The sequence below is a fragment of the Colletotrichum tamarilloi genome (assembly GCF_030869305.1).
Source record: "Colletotrichum tamarilloi strain Tom-12 chromosome Unknown Scaffold_98.1, whole genome shotgun sequence".
Taxonomy (NCBI): domain Eukaryota; kingdom Fungi; phylum Ascomycota; class Sordariomycetes; order Glomerellales; family Glomerellaceae; genus Colletotrichum; species Colletotrichum tamarilloi.
Genome location: NW_026849481.1, coordinates 17,186 through 40,602, shown reverse-complemented (window position 1 = coordinate 40,602; position 23,417 = coordinate 17,186). Strand labels below are relative to the sequence as shown.

Sequence of the window (23,417 nt, the reverse complement as noted above, 5' to 3'; positions counted from 1 at the left end):
CCTCGACTTTCGCAAAGCCGCCCCCCCCCCCCCCCCCCCCCACACCCCACCCCACCAACCCCCCCCCCCCCCCCCCCACACCCCCCCCCCCCCCCCTCCCCCCCCCCCCCCCTCCCCCCCCCCCCCCCCTCCCCACCCCCCCCCCCCCCCCCCCCCCAAAAGTCAAGCGACAGCAAATCGCCCACCATGGCGCGGAGACAACACCTCACGCTCATGGTCCTCCTGGCCGTCGTCGCCTTCTTCAGCGTCTCCTACCTCTTCTCGAGCGGCACCAGCGAACCCTCATCCCCCGCGCACCCGGCCGCCGCCGTACCCCTAAAGGGCGATTCCGTATCGTCGAGCGGTGACACCCCCGATCTTGGCCACATCTCGAGCAGCATCCTGTCCGGCGAATCCATTGCGCCCAAGTTGGAGAATGCGACGGCAAAGTAAGCCTCCCGCCCTCTTGCAGGAGAAGAATACCCACATCCCGGGACCGTTCCCTCGGGTCTTCCTGGTTCTCAAGGTTATGCTAACACAGTCTCCTCCCCGCAGAGCCGAGCTCGGCCGCGCTTCGTGGAAGCTCTTCCACACCATGATGGCCCGCTTCCCCGAGAAGCCCACTCCCGACGACAGCCTCGCTCTCAAGACGTACATCCAGCTCTTTGCCCGCCTCTACCCCTGCGGCGACTGCGCTTCCCACTTCCGCAAGCTGCTGGCAAAGTACCCACCCCAAACGAGCAGCCGTAACGCTGCCGCAGGCTGGGCCTGCTTCGTACACAACGAGGTCAACACCCGGTTGAAGAAGGAGCTGTTTGACTGTAACAAGATTGGCGACTTTTACGACTGTGGGTGCGGCGATGAGGATAAGAAGAAGACGGAGGGCGGTGGTGACAAGCCCAGCGCTGAGCTGGCCAAGGACGGGTGAGTTATGTTGCTTGTGGCAATGACTTTGGAATTGCTCTACATGGAGCTTCTTTCGCTGATATTATGGCAGTCTGACCAAGGGCGGTTAAAGTGTTGATTGATCGATATGTTTTGGATATCCGAGGCGCGTGACTATTGTACCATATCTACAAGAATACCTGTACAAAGAAGCATTTCCTGGGCTGGCGTTGTGGATGACCACCGGATCCAGCGGAACAAATTGAATTTGAAGGTTTGGACGCATTTGCTCTGATCTGTGTTGGAACGGAAATCGTCTATATTGGGGTTAAATTTCACATGCCAGTATCTATGGTGGCAGAATCTCCGTCCCTGAAGCTATCGTCCTCACGTGGGCCTCTCTGGAATAGCATTGAACAGCTATTGAAGGGGTGATACTGTGACCCTAACACCCAAGCCATAAGATGAATTTTCTGTATAACGATATGAATTTTGTTAAACGATCACATTCTTCGTTGAATTCAAATCAGCTCAGTATCTTCCAATGCGCATGGCATCGTTGCGCGCGTCACCAATGACTGATTATGTCAGCAGTCACGTGGCTCATCCAATCGTCCCGGGCGGGCAAGGCCAACGCGTTCTGGAGCTGCCTGAGCTTCGTCAAGCTCCATTCAGCCTTCCACCGACGACACATCAAACCAATCCAACCCCCCTTCGATATCTACGCCGAATCCTCCCCCCTCCCTCCGACCTCCAATCCTCGACAAACCGAATTTTCACACGAAGTAACGAGATACACACCACACATAAGTCATCAAAATGGAGTTCACCACCACCGGACAGCTGAACGAAGGTACGGGCGGGCAGAAGCTTGGATGATGCTATTGCGGGACCACACACCCCAGAACGGAACACTGAAGCTGATGATTGCGGGCGGACAGACGGCATTCACATCGACATGGAGAGATTAAAGAAGGGAGAGGTCAAGTGAGTGATGATGCTACATCCTCGGCCCCCCACAGAACCACTGCTAACCTATGTCGTAGCCTCGGAACCTCAATGTAAGCTACCCCTCCGATCGCCCCTCCCCTCCCGCATACATCTGACACCTCGCGATAGTATGGCAGTCACCTTCAAGGACGGTGTTATTCTCGGTACGTCAGATTTACCCATAAATGTCTTCCCAAACGCATACGTCCCCACGGCGGCCACAGTACACTTTGGTCACTTTTGGAGGGGCAAACAAACAGGGACCATACGAGGAACGTACAACTGACGACGAGTCACTCCATCTAGGTGCTGATTCCAGAACAACGACGGGCGCCTACATTGCCAACCGAGTCACCGACAAGCTCAAACAAGTCCACGACACCATCTGGTGCTGCCGGTCAGGCTCCGCCGCCGACACCCAGGCCGTCGCCGACATTGTCCAGTACCAGCTCGGCCTGTACGCCATGCGCAACGGAAAGCCTCCCATGACCCAGACCGCCGCCGCCATCTTCCAGGAGGTCTGTTACGCCAACAAGGATCGCTTGACGTAAGTTTTCTTGCCTCCTGCTCTCGCGGAAGTGTCTCCGAGCGACCATGGGACATAGGGACGCTAGCATCCGGATCAAAACTAACTCGAAACGATTCACAGCGCCGGTCTCATCATTGCCGGCTGGGACGAGCGACACGGCGGCCAGGTCTACTCCATCCCCCTCGGCGGATCCCTACACAAGCAGTCATATGCCATTGGCGGCTCGGGTTCGACGTACATTTACGGATACTGTGACGAGCACTGGAAGGAGGGCATGGAGGAGAAGGAGGCCGTCGACTTTGTCAAAGGATCGCTCAAGGAGGCCATCAAGTGGGATGGCAGCTCTGGTGGTGTCATTCGCATGGTCGTCCTGACCGCCAAGGGCGCCGTGCGGCATCTGTACCTCCCCGACGAGGACTACAAAGTGCAGCACTAGGTGGGAGCAGTTGAATGTGGGAAAGCCAGAGGAAGAGGCGGAGAGAGGGAGACGTTTATTGTGATGCGGCTTGAGGAAAGTCAACTGGTCGCCCGCATCGACACCGGCCGGGCATGATGAGCAGCAAGACGTCACACAGGCTAGTTTGCCGCGCGGTCACGAAATTGCCCCCCGAGTCCCGAGGAGAGAAGACAGAGCGAAGAACGTCCATGCCGGGGCGAGATCTCGGGCTTGGCGACAGACGATGAATGTACAATAAATAGATTACCCGCAAGACGAGATTTCTTCACGAGAGGCCTGAGGGTTATTCCATGGACTGTAACACTGACACTGTGACACCCCAGAAGATTGCGATAACGTACGGTACTACACACAGCACGGAACGGGAGTAGGTACGGGCAGCTCGCGTGGTCAATATGATGAGATGCGATTGCGTGCGATGCGCCGCAACGCCACAATAGACGGGCGAAAGAATAAGAGTCTGGGGGTAAGGTTAAAAGTTCAAGTCCTGGTATTGGTAGGAAGTGGCTGAAGGAGATGCCGGCACGCGAACGCTGCCACCCGTATGCACGATGCAGGGAGGACGGCACAGTCACTCTACGGAGTACCTACATGGTAGATTAAAAAAAAAAATAAGGGGTGTCAGAGTGTCACTGTCGCTATCACTGTCGAAGCCTCGGATTCGGAGGCGGTGAGGGATGGTATGGGGGAGGAAGGGGACTTAGCGCTGCTCGGTTCTGCGGGATGGCGAGTGATGAGCGGGAACAAATCAGCGGCGGGTGCGGGGGAGGACGGGGGGCGGGAGGTGCCTTTGGCTTCTCGTTGGAGGATTTGCGATGTGATGGTGCTGTGTAGGTTAGCTTAACCTGTAGGTGAGGTTAAAGGTGAGTTTGTCTGCCCGAGGCACGCTTGATGGCGTGGTGTGTTACTTGGGCAAAGGTATCCGGAAGTTGAGTACGCAGTACGGTTCTTGGGAATCTTGACGCTGAGAGAATGTCGACTACACAGTACCCAGTCGACACGAAGCAAAGCCATCCAAGTTGTGACATACGGAGTACGAGCAAGTCAAGTGCATGACTAAGTTGGAGAATGATGACGGAAGGGTGATAGCAAGTCGTTGGCCGTCGGTAACGATTTAGGAAAGGTCATGGAAGGGCGGTGGATAGGAACGTGGGACGGGGCTGTCGGGCTGCGGGCTGCGGGTGTGCCACGATGGCTGCCATGGGCTGCAATATCTGGCGATTGCGCGATATGCCTTGCTCCGTCCAGATTGATCATTAGGGTATCCGTACCTGGGGGCCGGGGCGGTATTGCGGTGAAGGCCTCATTATGTGTGTTGTACCTATCCATAAGGTATGGGGTAGTGTTGATTAATAGATGGGGGAATTTCTTGGAAACAAACCCCAAGATCCCAAGACCTCGTGCCGGAGGGAACGCCGGGTATTGGCCGGGAGTCACCATCCGTGCAGGCCCCCGAGGGGGGGGGGGGGGGGCGTCAAGGCGTCTTGGAAGGGGGAAAGGGGAGCTGGGCGTGGGATGGATGATGATGAAAGCTTGTTTTTGTGTTGCCCCTTTTGGCCGTGTTGGTAGTGGCAATGGGCATTGCCGTCGAATAAGGTATCTTACTCTAAGTGTAGTAGGTAGGTAATGGGTGTCAGGAGGTGGGATAGCGGCAGCTGAGTGTTTGTACATAGATTGCTAGCGGTGTAAGCAGCAGACAACCCTTTGGCGCGAATGCAACGATCCGGCGGGCATTTGGTCGTCTCATGTGCCGTTAGTCAACATTCAGTTGGTGTTGACAGGTATCTCGCGTTGGACGGGCCCGGCGGGTACCTGGGATAGGTAGGCGACCAGGAACGGCGGTTTCTATTTTCTGAGCCCCGAAATGACCGGTCGTTAAAGTCGCCGTGGCCTCCGTGTCCATTGTCAGAGCTCGAGACAGCTTTCTTTTTGAGCAGTGCGATACTCTGTGGAAAGGGGGAAATAATGGGGAGAGCGTGGCTGGCTATGCGATTATGGAGTCAACAACGACGATGTTGCTTGATTTGGACGGAAGTGAGGTCCAGATTCGGTCGGGACTTGAGCGGGGGATACTGGAATAGAATTCCAGGATACCAGAGGGGCATGTACATACATACACAGTAGTGTAATGCCACTGCGCGGTGTTTGCGAATTTGCAGTACGTAAAATGGGAGAAGCTTGTCGATGTTTCCTCCGAGATCCATTTTGTGCCATGGCCAAAGTTGCATGCTGCAGTTATTTTGGTGGAGCTGGAAGGGCATCTCGGGTCCAGCGTGTCGTATTACGGCAGGCAATTGGCGATTGGAATTACGATGCGAATGCTCCGTACCCAGGTATCTATCTTGCTGTGGTAGGTACGGGGTACCTATCTTAGGTATTGCTACTCGATTGGTTCCATTGGGTGTTCAGGTCACCTCAGGCCAGAAAGGGAAGTGGCAGGGCTGGCGGGCGGAGAGGAGGGGAGAGGGGAGGAGAGGGAGATACGTACCTTATCTTATCCGATAAGACATCAGAACGGCAGAACGTGCCAGGGGGTGAAAGTGTCGAAAAGTCGAGGTTCCAGGTTCCCCTGCCGGGCTCAGGTGGCCCCCTGCTCGCCAAATCTCTTATCAGCGGTATCGCGTATCTGAGAGACCAATGGGAGAAGGGCATGGGCACACCCTCTCCTCCCGAAGATGCGGATGGGTCGTCTGTCTTTCCGCCGCGTGTCAGTTCCAGTGGTCCGCCGTCTGTTGCAAGCGCTCTCTCCATTATTTCTTTTCATTTTGCGTTTTTCTATGCAGACGCTCCGACTCGAGGCTGTTGCCAACTTGCTTGAACATGCTGCGAGTGCGACCTGTCAGGTCAGTCAGTCTCTGTTGAGGCGAAGTTGAAGCACGGTTGCGGGCTGGGGAAGCATCCAAGCCTTTCAAGGTCTGAGGCACAAGGCAGAGAGAGAATTGCTCTATGGCGAGAATAGTATTCGTTGGGCAGCCATCCGTCCCATCGGGAAATGTTGGAGACTTTGGTACTCCCCAAGTTGGGAGAGCTCGGGAATGCTCAAGCAAGGACCAGGGCTTGTGAGGTTGCGGCTGGAGAGGAGCGCAATCTAGGTCCATGTCGAGGTGAAGCTCCAGCCTCCAGGACCTCGGCGCGAGGGACGAAAGAGTGAGAGCTGGATCATGGATGGAAAATGGCGAGAGCAGGATCGCAATGAGGCTGTGCTTGGTTCGGTTGGGCCCGCCGACTAGGAACTGGGAGTTTCCGACTTGCAACGATGGCACGAGCAGAAATCCAGATTCGGGGGGCAGCCTGGGAGGCACGGAGGACCCTTGGATTTCTTGGCCCACAGGTGACGGGTGGTGTTGCTGTTGCGGGAGCTGTGAGTGGCTGCTACCTCACCTTACCTTGCCTTCCATCCATTGCTTGCTTGCTCGTGGGAGTGGCACAGTCGGGTGTTGGTGGCTAGCGCGGGCTTCTGTCATGTCATGTTTCGGGTGGCTCCTCATCTTTTTTTGCCATGCCGCCACACGAGATGCAGTGAGACATTCAGTCAAGATGAGATTCATGATGGTCATTAGCTGTACATGTAGACCTTCTGCAGATTTCGAGCAAAGACGGAAGAGGTGATGAGTGAAGAGTTATAAGATTTGGGTTTCCATTGCTGAGAATCAATCACTCACTGCTCACTGAATTCTCACCGAGTCTTAGAGTGAAGCTCAGAGTGAAGCTCACATGCCTGTGAATGACAACTCACGCGCGGATCCAAGACACGCGGGGAACCACGGCCGTGGCATCGCAACTGAGCGTGCATGCTGCCAGCTGCGCTGTAATAAAAATGGAACAGTTCGCTGCACGGCACTACTTACTTTTGAACCCGTCAGCCACCATGAGTGACGAGCGACAGACGGTTTGGAGTCTGGAAACAGTCTACAGTGTAACAGTCTGAGGGAGAGAGTCTGGAGTCTGGAGTGATGCATCTGTGCAGTGTGCCGTCATTTGGGGAGCTGCTGCACATCAACAGGTGGTAAGGTCCTCTCAATGCTCTCTCATCCACTCATCCATGAATCGACTTAACCCAGCTGAGCCTTCTGGCGGTCATCCTTTTGCCATCTACCTCATCCGTCTCCACCAGACCGCCAATCTCATCAAGGGTCCCCCTCTAACCATCTCACTCACTCTGAGTATCTATCCTCTCTCATCAGGTCACAAAAGTATGAGAGCTGTTTCCCTTCTCATACATCTCGAGTAAAGACCAACCAAGCCACACAAGTAACTCACATTCATGACCTGATACCATCATCTTTACTCGATATCTCATCCAGATAGGTGAAGCAAGGTGCCCATCCTCTGCAACAACAGCATCCACTCCCCAAGTTCCAGGCCCAGTCCATCGGCCATTGCGTCTCCAGCGCTCTCTCCACCAGCCCGCTGCCCCCTCTACCGTCCCTCTACCGTCCCTCTAAGGTCCCGCTGCCCAGGTACCTAAGCATTGAGCGCTGTTTCCTGCCTTCACCAAGTTTCCCCCTCCATCGCTCCTGCGCAGTAAAGGGCCACCCACCTGCCTGCCGCCTGCCACCCACCGCCGCCGCCGTCGCGCCCAAATCCTCCCGCCGTTCTTCTTTTCCCACCCCCCCCCCCCCCCCCCCCCCCCCCCCCCCCCCCCCCTCCCCCCCCCCCCCCCCCCCCCCCCCCCCCCCCCCCCCCCCCCCCCCCCCCCCAACCCCCCCCCCCTTCTTCTTTTCCCCCCCCCCCCCCCCCCCCATCTCTATTACCCGTCGCCCATTTTGCCAACCCACGCCAGCTTCTCCCCCGATTCATCCTTCATCCACCATCCATCCATCCATCCACACACACCCATCCAACCCGCTCTCCTCCGACCCTTTTTCTCTCTTCCTCCTTTCCTCCCCCAGTCTGCTTTTCTGTTCTGGCTTGTCTCGTCCTTCCTCTAGACTGGACGTCTTTTCAACAAGGGGGGCTTCTTTCGACGACTTCCTCTTCCTTTGATCTCGCCGACCCCCTCCCCTCCATCGGTACCTTGATTGTTTCTTGGTACTCGACATCGCAGACGCTCTGCGAAACAGAACAGAAACAGATTCTCGAGTCGCATAGTCGGACGAGCCCTCTTACCGCCTCAAGATTCCTGCTCCGCCAAAAGGTCGCCATCGCCGCCTCCTTCGACACCACCCAACCGTCTCTGTCAGGCCTAACGCGTCTCGTTGTGAGCCTACTGCCCTTCGACCCGATCCGACTAGACCTTGTCTACCTACGACCTTTTTGCACTCGACACCTCGTTGCTATCTCCGACGAATACTTCCTGCGACCGCGGCAAAGATACACCGTTGCCCCTTCATCGCGTCGACCTTCCCGCCTCTCTACCCAAAGACTCAGTATCTAGTAGATCCATCGCCTGTCGACAGGCCCTTCCGCCTCTTTGTTGGACGACTTAGGTGAGTTCATTCCGTCTTGCCTTCCGCCTCGGCGATTCTCCATCTTCCCTGCCTTTTCCCTACAACCCATGTCGCACTTCACTTGATTCGTCCTGGCAATGAGAGGCGCCCCTGTGACGTCGTTCGAGCCTGCGCGCGATGCTCAAGGCTGCCATCAGCTCTGCACCCAAGGCTGCTGCCATCACGATCAAGACGTTGGGCTGTGGTCTCAGCACGCTTGTCTGTGTCGTTGTTTCCCTGCTGGTGGATTCCGGCTGTTCATCTGCCATCGAGCTGCCCTTCTCATGCCTTGACCTGCATGTGCGAACACTCAGCCTTGCTTGCCCACCCTCCGCTGCCCATACGCACTCCCCTTCTCCCCCCCCCCCCCCCCCCCCCCCCCCCCCCCCCCCCCCCCCCCCCCCCCCCCCCCCCCCCCCCCCCTCCCCCCCCCGCCTCCCCCCCCCCCCCCCCCCCCCCCCCCCCCCCCCCCCCCCCCCCCCCCCCCCCCCACGATTACGGCTCTGGCCTCACGTCACCGCCCTGGCACAAGCTCTTGAGTCAGCCTGAGGTTCGAAAAAATCGGCCTAGTGCCGCGCTCGTTTTCTCGGTCGGGAGTCTTGGGCGCCAATGTTATCACACGGCAACCGTTGCTGCCCCAATACTACTTTGGCCTCGTATAAACGCAAACCACAAGATGCAATTTAGACATGATGCTAACTCGTCGTTCCTGCAGTTGCCTGTTCCAACCATCCTAATTGTAATTCAGTCTTGCTGGAATAAAACGATGCTATGGCAGCTGTAATCGGTGACTACGTCTCTGATCCCTCTCGTTTCCATAACATGATTGCCAACCCGGGCATTCAACACCAACACTCGCACGATTCTCACTACCGATCCTCAAGTCGGTCAAGAGACGTCCCTGCACACCACGCGTCTGCGAGCCCGAGATACCAACATTCTACGAGCGCCCCGCCCACGCGTCAAAAGCGCCCCGAACAAGACTCGGCCGAGAAGCCCGCGCCCCCTAGCGCAGGTGCATCTCGCTTCCCCTCGCCTCCATCATCTTCGTCGCCAACAGGTGCCAGGCCCCAGCATGCTGATAGCCCCGCATACATGGCAACCGATTCTCGCGATGCCGGCCATGCTGGTTCCGTAGTCGCCTCTGAACAGGCTCACCCCGCTCCTAGCCAAGACTCACAACCTCAGCAACCTTCGCCCGCATCCGATGGAAATGGTGTTGCCGGCGCCACAAACTCATACCCCCTCTCCGATGCCTCGTCTCCCGTACAGCCACCCCAAGGCCAGACAATTCACATTCGCGACTTGGCCCATATCCAGAGTCTCGCTAAGGCCGACCTATTATCGGGTAATGGGCCGGGGATACTGAACGATCCGCCGCTGCAGGCGATGAAGTACGAGATCAGTGCGATGCCCATTGGCGACATCATTGAAATGGTCGCTGCCCTTCTCACCAAGATCACCACCACCAACGACCTGCAGCATGATGCCATGCAGCGCAACGTTGCGCATCAGCAGCAGGCGAGCCAGAACAGCGAGTCAGGCAACGGCTCGCAAATGAGCCCGTTGAGCACGTCTGTGCTTGCTTTCCATGGCAAGAACATCCCTGCTATCACAATTCTGAGCTACTTGTCCCGCATTCACAAATACTGCCCGACCACCTATGAGGTCTTTTTGAGTTTGCTAGTCTACTTTGACCGCATGACGGAGCGAGTCAACGAGATGGTGGTCAAGCACGAGGAGGCGCGGAGGGTGTCTACTTCCCAGTCAACTCCAAAGGCACAGTCGGCCGACGTCGAAATGCGTGACGAGGACGACGAAACCGACTCGGATCTTGCCGACGATGACGATGCGGACGAACAGAACACCAAGACGAGCGAGAGTACCGGTAGCATTGTACCTCAGCCGACACCTCCTGGCGCGCCCCCGGCTACGTACTTTGTTGTCGACAGCTTCAATATCCATAGACTGGTCATTGCGGGCGTAACTTGCGCGAGCAAGTTCTTCTCAGACGTCTTTTACACCAACTCCAGATACGCCAAGGTATGTAAATGGTTGAACTTGACCGATTTGTCTCGCCCAGTGCTCACTCTCATGTCTTAGGTCGGTGGTCTTCCGTTAGCCGAACTCAACCATCTCGAGCTTCAGTTCCTCCTTTTGAACGATTTCCGCCTAGCGGTTCCCGTCGAAGATCTCGAGGCGTACGCGACCATGCTGGTCGAGTTTTACGCGCGGGAAGTGGTGGCACAGCGATCACGCCCTGCTGCTGTGACCGGTGGTGATTCCTAAGCAAATTTGCAATATTGCAATACTATGAGATTGATACCCTAAACTACGCTGATTTGGGGTCGAAGTGGTCTGCTATGGCTTGCTGGTACCTTTTACTAGCATCGCATCCTAGTAGAATCAACTTTTATACGTTTGGCTCGTTGGCACCTCAGAGCTTGGGAGGGATATTGGACATCTACTCATCCGACTGGGCACCAGAGGCTCGGAGCAGATTACAATTCTTGGGCGAACGGTGCGCACCGTTTCGTCAGGGCGTGTTTGGTATGACGTCGAGCGACCAATGGACCGATGACCAAGGAGAATGGATCAGTTTTTTTCCTCGAAATACCCGGATAGAACGGGTCTGTATGGAGTTTTCGTGGGCGGTATTATATTGCAAGTTCTGGTGGAGCGCATTTGAAGGCGACTTCATACGTTGATCTCATTACGAGTGGTGGATTTCGCGCGCGAGCTGTACATGGGCAACCAGACAGACGAAAGACGGAAGACGGGTTCTGTGATGAACGGGCAGGGGTTGGACTAGGCTACACTACACGCTACGTTACGTTCTAGACTTTGCGCGGGCATACTTGGGACAAGGCGTTTGGTGTTCCGAGACTGACATAGATGGCGAGCATAATGAAATGTCCTGAGTACGAGAAATTTAATTGGAAGCCGGCCGAACTGCTGTCTTTGATTGATTTGTGATGGGCATGTGATGGGCAGTATCTGTATGTGGATGACTCTTATTAAATGACCATGACAGGAATGGATTTGAAGCTAACTAATGATAGATAGTCTCGCCGCTCATCGAAAACTATCTTTAGCTACTCGAAAGGGAAATGCGGTTGAGTGTGTGTCGGCTGCTGTCTCAACTTGCTCAGATTTCTCTTATCAAGCTACTTTAGGAAGAGTAGGAAGATGGTTCTCTTTAACAACATGTTCCTCGTAGGGTGGAAGAGCAGGTCAATTTACTGGAGCGTTGGGCAGGCTGACTGGGTGGGAGCAAATCCAGACGAGATGAGTTAAAAGTGCAGTGTTAACTTGACATCACTACTCGCTTCACTGTGTGTTTAACCCTTCCTAAGCGCTTGCGATTGCATCATCTACCGACGCATGAAGTATGCAAGAGGCCTACCTCCATTAGGCCTTGGAGAGAACGTGGGACTCAACACTGATTTCTAGATGTTCAACTACCTATCGGGGTGACTTACCTTATCTTATTTCGCATAGTACCAGAGGGTTGCCTTTGTGGCAAGCCAGACATTAGGTGTTCAACCATCCAGGTCGTCTGTCTGACACGCTTAGCGCCGTCTAGCTTCGCGATGATGAAGTTGGACGGCGGGTGTGAAAACTGTGTATCCTGATGAAGAGCTGCCATTGAGGGTGCGAAGAGAGTAAACCAGGCCTTCCAAGACTTGCTATGCAACATAGTCATGCTGAGTATGGTCATCTCGGTGGTAGAATCTGGCGAGAGATGGTATGATCCTCCGTATTTTAACACAATTTTGTTGTAAGCATACTGAGGCTCTGAGCAGAGAGCACGGGAGGGGCTGAAATCGCAGTGTTCATGCAATCATGACTAAACTATGTAGTCCAAATGAAGCGTCAAATGATTGGGGGCTTCCTCATGGTCATCTTGCTGGAGGCTTGCAGTCCTCGAGAATCATTCGTCCATCAATGTGCCCAACCCCAGCTGCCGTAGTCTCATGTTACAAATGTTGAAAGCGATCCTTCCATTGAGAAACCAAACGCCAATCATCCCCTCATTGATCTTTTACTCTGTCGCTTCCGGCATGTGGCAGACAACCTCGACGTTATTCCCCGAAGGATCAATCACAAATGCGCCGTAGTAGTCGGGATGATACTGCGGCCGCAACCCAGGCGCGCCATTATCCTTCCCCCCGGCCGCAAGAGCAGCCTTGTGAAACTCGTCAATTACTTTGCGGTCTATGTTGAGGGTATATGATCAGCCAAAAACTTCTACGGCGTTACGAACTCCCGGCCACCAAGTACATAGTGAAGAACTTACTATCCGCCTTGAAGCCAATGTGGAGCGGGATATTCGCCTTGTCGACCTGGTGACAGGCGATCCAGAAATCGGGCCGCTGTACGCCGAGGCCGCAAGCGTATTCGTTTGGTTCGACGAACTTTTTGAAGCCGAGGGGGGCCAGGGCGGCGAGGTACCAGTCTACCGTTTCCTTGTAGATTGAGGCGGGGACGTAGAGGCCGATGTGATCGATGGACATGTTGGATGTAGTGGACGAGTACGCACTATGTGTGTTAAGGGATGGGAGAGACAAGATTCGTCGGATTTGTATGTTTGTATTGGGTTGAGGCTTTTGATAGTAGAGGAGGAGAAGAGAGGAGGGGAGGTTGGCGGGGTATTTTGTAGACAATGGCGGTTTCCCTTTCTACACGTTATCGCGTGGACTAGTTCGCGGGTATTGGAAAGTTCCGTCTTGGAATTGCGGCGCGAATGAGGCGCGAGTACACGTGCAAGAAGGGGGAATTGGGGGACGAGGTATCACCGCAAGCAGCCGCCGGGTCTAGGAGGAGCACAGGAGTTACACTAGAGTCGTGCCGGTCTGACTCAGATGGGAGCTACCGATGCCAAGCAATTAGGATAGTAGGTTTGCTGGGTAAGGCGCACGAGAATGTTTGCTATCTTTGCGCATTCAGATCATGTCTGTCAGCAACGTTGCCTGTTCAGGATGGACTTTGGGAAGCTGTTGAATCTTAGCACGGGAGATCCCCGCCCGGGGCTATCGGCGGGCTGAAGGCGCCAAGTGGGGCCGCGTAGGCAGCAGCTGCGCCGGGGCCGATGATTCTCGCCTTGTCTGAGGTGGATCGTGCGGGGGAGATAAGTTTGGACGAATGGCGAGTGAAGAGATACTAGGAAGTTTTCACGGGTGCCTGCTGAGAGTCTGGTGTCTTTGCGTGAATCCAAGGGTCCGATGAATACGAGACTGTAGAGGCTGATGTCACATTCACCGCCCCTTTGCATCACTCGCCGGCCGGCCGGTCTACGGTGTCTATGGGTACTGTTCATCCGGCCGGACTTTCGGCCAACGTCTGTCCTGGAAGGAGGTTGCTGGTGATGAACCTGGAAACATGCTTTCTATCGTGTTACTACAATATTGGTACAGGGTGCTATGCAACAGCGACGTTGCCATTCACGTCATTCTCAAATCTTTGCCAAGATCCTGCTGTTTATGCGGAACCTGACCATGGCGACTAGGCCAGCCGCCGCCAATGACAGAGAGCCAGCGTAGAACATGGCCGGACGGTACGCTTGAAGACCTCCCTCGGCGCCACCATAGGCTTCAAGAAGATATCCGGCAATCGGCGAGCCCTACGTCGACCGCATCAGTATACCATGTTTTTGAAAGGTAGTCAATATTGAAATTGTGCAACTCACCATGAGATAGCCGCCGGCCCATCCAGTCACAATCATGCTCATAGCGACAGAGACCCTCGCAGATCCAAACGTGTTCCCGACCACCGTAGGCATAGTCGAGAAGAAACCGCCGTTCGAGACGCCATTGATAATGACAAAGGCAACCATGGGACCGAGCGACGTCGAGACGGGCCAAATGGCCAGGATACTGACCGCAGACAGGAACAGGGAGACGAAGAGCACGTTGAGCGCGCCAAATGCGTCGCAAAAGGCACCGCAGCAGATGCGGCCGATGGCAGAAGAGAAGTTGAACCCCGCTACCAGGCCGGCGCCCGTCGAGGAGGAGAGGCCGATGGATTTGGAGTAGAGGGGGAGGAAGAAGGGAGGGACGAAGAGGGGGAAGGTCCCGACTGCACCGGCTAGGAAGACAAGGACGAAAGTGAGGGATTTGAAGAGACGCCTGCATTTCTGTGTTAGTGGATGATACATGTTCCATCTTGGAGATCATGGCGAGAACGGGAAAAGAGGGCTTCTTACCACTCGACGAACCCAGTGCTGCGGACGGGAACGCGCTCTTTGATGAGCCATGCTGCGGGGAGTCCCGTGGCCAGGGTGACAAGGGCAAGGACGCGGTAGGCCCATGCGGATCCGAGATGGTTGAGAAGGGCGTCGAGGGCGAAGCTGTTTACTGCGCCGCCGAGGCCACCGCCGGCGAAGACGATGCCATTGGCAAGGCCGCGCTTGCGGCTGAAGTACTGTGCCGGGACCACAGAGACGATCTGGATGATCTCGTCAGCAACAAAGCTCAAAGCATTGGGCTAGTTTGAGGAGCTCAGCTCACCGTGAAACATAAGCTTGACGATTTGTTAGCATATAAAATTCGCAAAGAAGCTTCACGAAGGGACGACGTACCTCATCCCCAGGCCCATGATGACACCGCTCGTTGCAAACATGGCGCCCACATTCTTGACCGCGAAGCTACTCAGCAACTCGCTAACCCCCAACAGCGAAATCCCCAACAACCCCGTCTTCCTCGGCCCGATCCGCCTCATGACGCGCGAGTTGACAATAGCCAACGCCGAGATGAGCGCCGCGGCCAGCGACCCGACGAACGAGAGCACGGCGGGCGTACCGAGACCATCTTCGATGAGGGCGCCCTGGATGACGCCCCACGAGTACGAGGTGCCGATGATCCACCAGGCGACGACGAAGCAGCCGCCCACGACGACCCAGCCGTAGCCGCCTTCGGGGACGGTGGAGTCTGCTTCGCGGGAGGCTTGGAGGATTGGATCTGTGGCGTCGTCGACGTTTTGGGATGTGGATGGGAAGGGGGAGGGCTTTTGGGATACGTTGGCGGGGAGGGGATGGAGTTCTATGCCTGAGGTGGAGGCTGAGGCTGATGCCGTAGCTGTTGTTGTGGTTGTTGACATGACGGCGAGTATTGGCTTGGGTCGAGCTTTCCGGTGAATAATGCGAAGAATCAACAGCCTTCTCTCCTGGTGCGATTGTGCTCTTCTTAAGGGAAGACTATGCGATGAGCCAAGGAGTTGAATTGGTGTCAGGTGAAAAGCGAGGTCAGCAATGGAGTCAAAAGTCAATGTGCCCCACCGACGCCCAGCGCGCCCTTCCTTTGACAGGCTCCGTTTCGATTAGCTTCCGGCTCGGCGGGGGAGTGCCGGACGCCGAATGAATTGACCGTGGGCCCGCCAAGGTCCGTTGAACTGTGTTTCCCATCTTCCGGGGTGCCGGGACTGGAGCACGGATTCAAGTTGACGGAGCCAAGATGTCGTTAGCATTCAGCACCACACTAGTGTCGTGATGGATGCATGCAGCTTGGGACATGTGCTTGTGGGGACAGTTATCGATACCGAGCTCAGGGAGCCGGTGTAAGTGAGAGGCATCCATCTTTCCTGGGAAAATTCCTCGAGCTCCTAAAGAAACGACTCTTATTCTACTACTGAATGTTTAAGTTGCAACGCTATTTAGAGAAGAAAAAAAAAACCCCCCACCATTATCTGTATTCGTACGGATATACGAAGTACATGATCCAGAAAGCTTGTCTATGAGATCGCCATCCTGCGGGGAAAGATGGCGAGGGCGGGGTTCTTCAGATTCGTCACCAATTAAAGTTAAATGACGTTGCATCAGCCCAAAGAGCAGCCCCATTCCGCTCGGAAATCGGCTAGGGAGGGCTCGGAGGACCCCTGCCAACCGCCAGGACAGGAGCGGGAGCTAGGAAACTGTAACTTGCGCCGGCCAGTCTCTGGGGTTGCAACTTGACATGGTGCTGTTGTGATGAACGCAGTGGAAAGTATCATTGAACTTTCTTGGGTTTCTTGAGTCTTGTTGATAGAATCATGATCGATCAAGTGGGGATGGTCTTGGTCTCGTGCTGTTCCTCACTGACTACCTGTAAAAACCAGAATTAAGGGCAGGCGTAATTCATGTGCAAGTTGACGTGGTATTACACACAGAAATCGTCAAAACATGACCTTGAATGTGAGAATTCACATGTCCATACAGATACTATGGAGAGTCTAATCCACAAAGGGGCGTTGGGAGACAGAACATGCCGGTGGGATGAAGAGGTTTGGGCCGGGCAAGAACGAGTTAGACCGACAGCATCAATTACATGGAGTGAATCCTAGCGCATCTGAAGTAAGGTCTTCCCCATGATCTGAGAGCGGATGAGATGGGATGACAGAACCTTGAGCCCGTGGCAGCATCCGTACTCCATACTACACAATGTATGAGCTTCACGGTTGGATATGATCTCATGCTGCGCGTCTCAACCTCTGAATGAATTAGACGAGTGCTGATTGGATTGAATTGGAGGACGGCCGTTTTGCGGTGTCATCCGGTTTGTGACGGAATCTGGAAGCGAGATTGAGGTACCTGCCCTGGTTACCTTAGGTAAAGGTAAAGGTAGGAGGAATACGGAATACGGAGTACGGAGTACGTATGAGATACGGGTATGCTAAACCGAGCAAGTCCCATCCCGTCTTGGCATTCGGCAGGCGCGCTTGCCAGTCACGATGCTTCCATTTCTTCCAGGTACCTTATCTTCTGTGACCAGTTTGCAGCAAGAGGGGTATTTCGTACCTTCTTCGAGTTGTGCGTGGCTTCCCTTTCTCAGGCCAGTGACGTACCACATCACGGGATGCTTGGGGCATTGGATGAAGCAAGGGAAGGTACGAGATTATTGAGGGAGGCACAAAAGGGAGAAAGAGCAGGAGAGGAAGGGGTGAGTAAAAATACACGGAAGTTGCTGCCGGTGGCTCTTGGCAGCTGGAATTAGGTGTGTTAGTCAGCCAGAAGTCGTCGTAATGCTTTCCCAAATTTTTCTCCAGGTGTGGATCCCCTCGGACCCTCCTCCTCCTCCATTGTCCCAGTCACCACCCGCGCCTTGCCCGCGTCTCCGCTGGCCTCGCCTTTCCTCTTCCCGCCCCAAAGGACCCCAAGACCAACGAGGACCCAAGACCCCAAGACTTTCTTGTTTCCCCCCCATTCCCGACTTACTCGGACACACACACACACATACTCACCCCTCCAAGCGTCAAGACTTGCAACGTCCCGCCGCGCGTTCAACTCTTTCTTCCTCTTTCTCTTGTCCTCGTTCTCGTCTTGATCGCGCCGGCCCCGGATTCAGTCTCACCCTTAACCTAATCTCATCTCATTCTACCAGAGATCAGGTAGTCTCTCTATCCGTCTATCAGATCTCCCTTTCCGGTCCGAACCTTGTTTTGCGCACCTCGCCCTTCCTGGAACTACACCCACCAAGTACACGCTCTACACACTTCGCTTCACTTCACCTACACCAACTATGGCTGCCTCCTCTTCTTCCCAGCAATCCAAGGTCCTCATCCTCGATGGTGGCCTCGGCACTTCCTTGGAAGACAAGTACGGCATCAAGTTCGAGTCAGCCACCACGCCTCTCTGGTCTACCCATCTTCTCGTCGATGGCCAGGACACCCTGCTCGCCTGCCAGAAAGACTTTGGAGATGTACCCGTTGACATCATCCTCACTGCCACCTACCAGTTATCCATTCACGGCTTTGCCAACACCCGCACTGCCCACTTCCCCAACGGTATCGACAAAGCCAACATTGGCAACTTCATCCAGGACGCCATTCGTATTGCCGATGAGGCGGGACGTTCCCAAGGGAGCAAGACAGCTCTCAGCGTCGGTCCCTATGGAGCTTGCATGATCCCTGGCCAAGAGTACAGCGGCGCTTATGACGCCGACCACGATAGTCTCGAGAAGCTCCGTGACTGGCATGCCGAGCGGCTCCAGCTGTTCCAATCTGCCGCCGCCTTCTCTTCCCCCGTCAGCTATGTCGCCATTGAGACGATCCCACGCACAGATGAGATCAAGGCCGTGAGGCAGGCCCTGGATAAGACCCAAGTCCTGGCTTCAGAGACCCCCATTCCTTTCTGGATCGCGACGCTTTTCCCGAGAGAGGACGGCCTTCTGCCCGATGGTTCTTCCATCAAGGAGGCTGTGACGGCTATGCTCAGCCCTGACGTTGCCACGAGCCATCCCTGGGGTATCGGCATCAACTGCACCAAGGTGTGGAAGTTGGAGTCTCTCATTCAGAGCTACGAATCCGCTGTCAAGGAACTCATCCAGGAGGGCGCTGTCGACGCCGCTCCGGCCCTTATTCTCTACCCGGATGGCACCAACGGTGAAGTCTACAACACGACGACCCAAAAGTGGGAGCTTCCCCAAGGATCACAACACCCTACCACTTCATGGGAAGCCCAACTCTCACAAGTGGTCTCTAACGCCGAATCTCGAGGATTGTGGAAACAGATTGTTGTGGGTGGATGCTGCAAGGCAAGCCACGCTGATATTGCTCGGCTCCGAACTGCAGTAGAAGGCCTATCTCGGTAGAAAAAAACAGGACCAACATTTCTTGACCGACTTCTACCTCCGACTCCGACTCCGTTCTCGGCGTTCGGTACCGTGCCGAGCGCCTCTCTCCCGGCCCTCCGAGATCGACCACCGCCGGCCTGGTTGTACCATGCACCTTGCACCTTGCACCATGCTCCAAAGCAAAAAAAGACGTATCCCAAAAGGAAGCCCTCTATCCGGTGGTATCGCTGCCCAATGCAAAAGAGGGAGTCTCCCCTCTAGTGGCCAGTACGGCCAAAGCAAAAGAAAAAAAAGAAAAGGCATTTCATGTCATCATTCCAAGTTGTCTTTTTTCCCTCATTTCTTCCAACCTTGTCTCGTTGTTATCGCTTGGGCTTTCCAGTCGTCGAAGCGCTTCTGTCTCTTTTGCTGTTCCTTCTCGTTCCACGCCGCGATCGGCTGGATGGGTAGCCTGGCGAGCATCTCGTCCAGGTCGAAATGGCGTCTGAGTTCGCCGTTGACGCGGATCTGAATTGTCCCGATGCCTTCGTACAGGGCGGCGCCGAAGTCGGCCCAATCACGATACATGGATAGGAGACCTCCGATCTGGCAGCACATGAAGAAAGCCAGCTTCTCGGCCGGGATGAGGTGCTCCTTGCCTTGTGGCGGACGGGGCCAAGTGATCCCTCGGCTCTCTCGCTTTTCCGCGTCCATGACCATGGTGGTGAACCTTTCAAACATGTCATGGGCGGGCGGCCGCGGTGCACCGCCGGAGACGAGCCGATCGTGCTTCTGGCCAGGGGGCGGTGGCAGAACGTCGAGCACGAGGTTCTTGATGGTGAATTTTGCCGGGTCGGCGACGATACTACTGAAGGCGGTCGGGCCATACTGCAAATAACCAGACAGCATGGCGTAGAAATTCCAGACGATGAAGGGCGGACCGCCGCTACCGCCTCGAAACTGTTCCTCGTTCTTCCAGTCAGGGTTGACATCGGAGGGGGGGTCGAAAATTCGAAATTGGACTCGGACGCTGTCGGCATGGCGGGTCGCTCTTGGCACCGCGAGCCAAGTCGGCCACAAGCCACATTCTTTGACATACATTACATCGAGACGGCAATGCGTCCCCCTTGTCGCAAGCAGCGCCTTGGCTTCGGCGTGTATCTGTCGATTGACGAGGAAGATGTTGGTGTTGGGGGAGCCGGAAGGCGGGGAGCGAACCTTCTTCTCAACCCAAATGTCGTGACCATCGAAAAAACCTTTGCCCTTGTACTCGCGCCTCTTGCGGTCCTGGCTGACTGAGGGATTGGGCGGCGGTTGGCGGTCGGGAAGGAAGACGCATTCGCCGAGGATCAAGTCGCGAATCTCCCGCGGGATGCTGAGCAAACCGACGACCATGTTTGTTGTTGTGGTGTTGTGCGATTTTGATGTTTGCTGCAAAAAAGGGAATTTGCCTATACAAACGCAACCGCACAACTGGAGAGACGAACAGACACTTTGGGTGAGAGTGTCGCACAGAGAGGGGGTGGGCAGTGGGCAGTGGTGGTGGGCAGGGAACAGGACTAATCGACAGAAATTCGATGGGGTCGGGTGGCAACGGCGGGCAGCAAATGGAAACAGATGGGATGCAGGATGAACAGTAGTCTGGAAGTCAAGGACGACTGACTGGCAGGCTAGTACAAAGGTATAGTACAAAGGTACGGTGACCCTGACTGACCTACTGACTACCAGGTATCACCTGCAGCAGCCAGCAGCAGGGCAGCCAAAAAGAAGTCGGTCGAGTCGTGGAGGGCGAAAATTTACTCGAAAAAGGCACCACAGAAAAGTCGGGGTTCGAGGTCGAGTGAGGCGCAGCACGCAGCTCGCAGCGGCAGCGGAGTCGGCCCTTTGACCAACGACGTCATTCGACGGTGCGAAGGCGGGCCAAGAGGAGGAGAAGAAAAAAGAGGAAGTTGGGGAGAATTTCGAGGGGCCGACGAGAGACCCAAAAAGCCGGATACCAAATCAACAAAAAAGGCGCGATGAAAGTCAAAAAAGTAATGGGGGATTTTCGGATACCTGGACACGACGGGAGACGGTAGACGGGAACGGGAGGATGGCTGCTGGATGGGGTGGGCCGGGTAAGGTATTGTGTGTGTGCGTGTCGGTGTCGGTGTTGTGCACGAGGCCATCTACCAGTTCCCAGGAATTATCTGGGAGAGGGGATCGGATAAATGGGCTGCCATGCGATGCGTGTTGTAGTAAGTTGCAGCGCCACTGACTGACTGACTGTGAGATGCAGGGGAACTTCTTTCTTTCGTTCTGGATTTGAGTTTTTGGGTGCTGCTTCGTGCTGCTTCTTTCGCGCTGAAAAAATTGATGGCGAAGAGGGCGAGGTTGCGTACGCGCGAGTGCGTGTGCGTGCTTGTGCTTTTGCTTGATTCAGCTTGGGTTCTTTTGCTCCAGGGAGTGCAGCTGTAAGTAAGTAAGGTAAGGTAAATGTAGGTCAACTCGGTCTGGAGCGCGCCGAGCTGACCATATGGAAGAATTGTCAATGGATGATGGATGATGCTACGCCTCACTCGAGCCCATGTCCATGCGACTGACTGACTGATGAACAGTCTACCTAATTCCAAGTAATTACCTACTACAAAGCAAAGCGGCAGCAAGAGAAGAGAGAGCATTGACCGACGGGCCAGACGTAAAGAGCTGTGGCCCGTGGCGCGGAACCAGAGTCATCGGTAGCCTCCCCGTTAGCTCCCCGAGACAGACACAGACAGAAACAGGAACAAAAGAAATTTTGGGAAATAAAAATAAATAAAAATCATACACCAGTACCAGTGCCAGTACCAGTAGCAGTCCAGTTCAGTCCAGTCAGTCTCCAGTGAGTGAGTGAATAGTGACCAGTCATCAAAGGAGAAACCGGGAGCGGAGCGAGTGCGTGCGGGCGTTTCTGCGGTGTGTGGTTGTCAAATGCAGTGCAGTGCCGTACCTTTTACCCCATATCCTCTCGTCTCTCCATCCGGAAGAGAGGGGGGAAAGCCCATGACTGGATGGGGGGGATGGATCGGGGATCCATTACGCTGCTGCTGATGCAGAAACCAGCGGCCGGACTGACTAAGAGCAAGAAAGAAAGGAAAAGAGAGAGACGGCCAGGCCCAAGTCAGTTTCTTTACTGTGAAGCTGCTGCGCCTCGGTGGTTGTTATATAGCGCTGCCTGTGAGTACGTAAGTATACTTGATGTATGTCTGCTTCAGTACGGCGTTCTACATCTGTGTCCGAATTTCTGCGTATGTAGGCGCATGTCTTGACCGGTTTGGGGTTGCTGATGGCTCATCCTCGTGGCTGGGTTTGCTGGGCATCGGCATCCAGGGTTCTTGGTCCTGCTCTGTTCTGTCGGGTCCGTTCCCCCTCTCACTCACGCAAGCTGCCGAGGGTTTGCTCAGGGTTCTCTTGCCAGGCCCTGCTGCTGTTTCCTCTGCGTTGCCCGGGCTCTACGTAGTATGCATTTCTGATGGGGGATCCTCTGGCACACAGAATGGAGGATGGAGCCCCCGGGATCGGTAGCTGGTTGCTGAAGGGGGTTTAGTAAGAGGGATTTTGTGTCCGGGGCATGTGCTTCGTGCCGCCGCTGCTGGTGCTCGTGAGACGTGGAGACCATCCCCATCAGCCAAACCAACGGGCGCGGGCGCGACGATGAAGAGAACTGGGATGAGCCATGGTTGAGAAGCTGGAGGCCGCCTACGGGACTGGGTCTACCGGCCTTGAACATTTTTCTCTCTCGCAGGACGCACTATCTTTGCAGTGAAGACCAGTTTTGGAGGGGGCGCGCGTGATGGGATCGACACTACCTTAGTCCAGCGGGTTTATCACTCACTCACTCACTCTCACTCTTACACCTCACTGTGGGGGGGGGGGGGGGGGGGTTCCCAGTCTGAGGGAAATGCCGTTGATTGTGGTCAACGTCAAACGAAGCCAGATTAACAGCGCGAAAAAAAAATAAACCCCCCATCCAAATTAAGCGCGGCCGAGGAGGGAGCAGCGCGAGTGCTCTATACTCCGTACGTAGTAGCTAGATTCTTTCCCCTTCCTTCCAGGGTTTCGGCGCCGACCAGTACACACACACACTTCTGGGCAGCAGAATGAGAGTGAGAATGAGAGTGAGAGCGAGAGCAACGGGGCAAGCCTGACTTCGGCTTGACAGGTTTTTTCTGTCTGCCCAGTGCAGTTATTACAATGATGAACGGGCACAGCCCCAGGCCCTAAAGTCGGCACTTACTACTGGCACATACGCAGGACGGAGTAGGGCGCGGCGGTGATTTGTATTGATTGGAGACTCTTCGTGGTCGATCGCCGGTCAGAGACCAGATTTGGGTGTATCTTGAGCGGCCGTTTTGGATCTCTCTCGTTTTCGCCTTGCTTTGAATGACTGAGGTGCAAATGCGGCAAGCATCGCTTTACGGTAGATGAACAATAAAGGCTTGGAAATCGCAGGCCAGTGGCAGTGTAAGTACGTACACACTGATTTGCCATCGAGACATGTAATTCAGTACGTCTCTGCTTCGCTCTTCAAGTCGCGGCCCGAGGACTTGCTTCTGGTAGAAAGAACAAGAATAGAAGCAGGCATTGAACTAAACAACAAAGGAGTC

General features: G+C 55.1%; 10 protein-coding genes across 10 annotated transcripts; 4 read left to right on the top strand and 6 right to left on the bottom strand.

Moving 5' to 3' along the window:
- Nucleotides 1–186: 186 nt before the first annotated feature.
- On the top strand, nt 187–907 carry CTAM01_13534 (Erv1/Alr family protein; the record flags this gene model as incomplete). The annotated part of the gene is made up of 2 exons (XM_060529537.1): nt 187–428; nt 535–907. The coding sequence occupies 2 exons, from the start codon at nt 187–189 to the stop codon at nt 905–907; spliced, it is 615 nt and encodes a 204-aa protein (XP_060375877.1).
- Nucleotides 908–1,683: 776 nt separating this feature from the next.
- CTAM01_13533 (proteasome component PRE3) lies at nt 1,684–2,819 on the top strand (the record flags this gene model as incomplete). Its single annotated transcript, XM_060529536.1, has 6 exons — nt 1,684–1,717; nt 1,806–1,851; nt 1,911–1,925; nt 1,984–2,018; nt 2,161–2,401; nt 2,504–2,819. The coding sequence occupies 6 exons, from the start codon at nt 1,684–1,686 to the stop codon at nt 2,817–2,819; spliced, it is 687 nt and encodes a 228-aa protein (XP_060375876.1).
- A 1,077-nt stretch (nt 2,820–3,896) lies between these two features.
- On the bottom strand, nt 3,897–4,511 carry CTAM01_13532 (uncharacterized protein; the record flags this gene model as incomplete). Its single annotated transcript, XM_060529535.1, has 1 exon — nt 3,897–4,511. The coding sequence occupies one exon, from the start codon at nt 4,509–4,511 to the stop codon at nt 3,897–3,899; it is 615 nt and encodes a 204-aa protein (XP_060375875.1).
- A 744-nt stretch (nt 4,512–5,255) lies between these two features.
- On the bottom strand, nt 5,256–6,242 carry CTAM01_13531 (uncharacterized protein; the record flags this gene model as incomplete). Its single annotated transcript, XM_060529534.1, has 2 exons — nt 5,256–5,534; nt 6,222–6,242. 2 exons carry the CDS (start codon nt 6,240–6,242, stop codon nt 5,256–5,258), a joined length of 300 nt encoding a protein of 99 aa, XP_060375874.1.
- A 2,798-nt stretch (nt 6,243–9,040) lies between these two features.
- CTAM01_13530 (cyclin) lies at nt 9,041–10,558 on the top strand (the record flags this gene model as incomplete). Its single annotated transcript, XM_060529533.1, has 2 exons — nt 9,041–10,312; nt 10,373–10,558. The coding sequence occupies 2 exons, from the start codon at nt 9,041–9,043 to the stop codon at nt 10,556–10,558; spliced, it is 1,458 nt and encodes a 485-aa protein (XP_060375873.1).
- A 1,756-nt stretch (nt 10,559–12,314) lies between these two features.
- On the bottom strand, nt 12,315–12,786 carry CTAM01_13529 (glyoxalase/bleomycin resistance protein/dioxygenase; the record flags this gene model as incomplete). Its single annotated transcript, XM_060529532.1, has 2 exons — nt 12,315–12,487; nt 12,570–12,786. 2 exons carry the CDS (start codon nt 12,784–12,786, stop codon nt 12,315–12,317), a joined length of 390 nt encoding a protein of 129 aa, XP_060375872.1.
- Nucleotides 12,787–13,724: 938 nt separating this feature from the next.
- On the bottom strand, nt 13,725–15,367 carry CTAM01_13528 (major facilitator superfamily transporter; the record flags this gene model as incomplete). The annotated part of the gene is made up of 4 exons (XM_060529531.1): nt 13,725–13,892; nt 13,959–14,397; nt 14,475–14,741; nt 14,850–15,367. 4 exons carry the CDS (start codon nt 15,365–15,367, stop codon nt 13,725–13,727), a joined length of 1,392 nt encoding a protein of 463 aa, XP_060375871.1.
- A 2,393-nt stretch (nt 15,368–17,760) lies between these two features.
- Nucleotides 17,761–18,831, top strand: CTAM01_13527 (homocysteine S-methyltransferase; the record flags this gene model as incomplete). Its single annotated transcript, XM_060529530.1, has 1 exon — nt 17,761–18,831. One exon carries the CDS (start codon nt 17,761–17,763, stop codon nt 18,829–18,831), a length of 1,071 nt encoding a protein of 356 aa, XP_060375870.1.
- A 318-nt stretch (nt 18,832–19,149) lies between these two features.
- On the bottom strand, nt 19,150–20,187 carry CTAM01_13526 (uncharacterized protein; the record flags this gene model as incomplete). Its single annotated transcript, XM_060529529.1, has 1 exon — nt 19,150–20,187. The coding sequence occupies one exon, from the start codon at nt 20,185–20,187 to the stop codon at nt 19,150–19,152; it is 1,038 nt and encodes a 345-aa protein (XP_060375869.1).
- Nucleotides 20,188–23,046: 2,859 nt separating this feature from the next.
- Nucleotides 23,047–23,301, bottom strand: CTAM01_13525 (uncharacterized protein; the record flags this gene model as incomplete). Its single annotated transcript, XM_060529528.1, has 1 exon — nt 23,047–23,301. The coding sequence occupies one exon, from the start codon at nt 23,299–23,301 to the stop codon at nt 23,047–23,049; it is 255 nt and encodes an 84-aa protein (XP_060375868.1).
- Between the last annotated feature and the right edge of the window lie 116 nt (nt 23,302–23,417).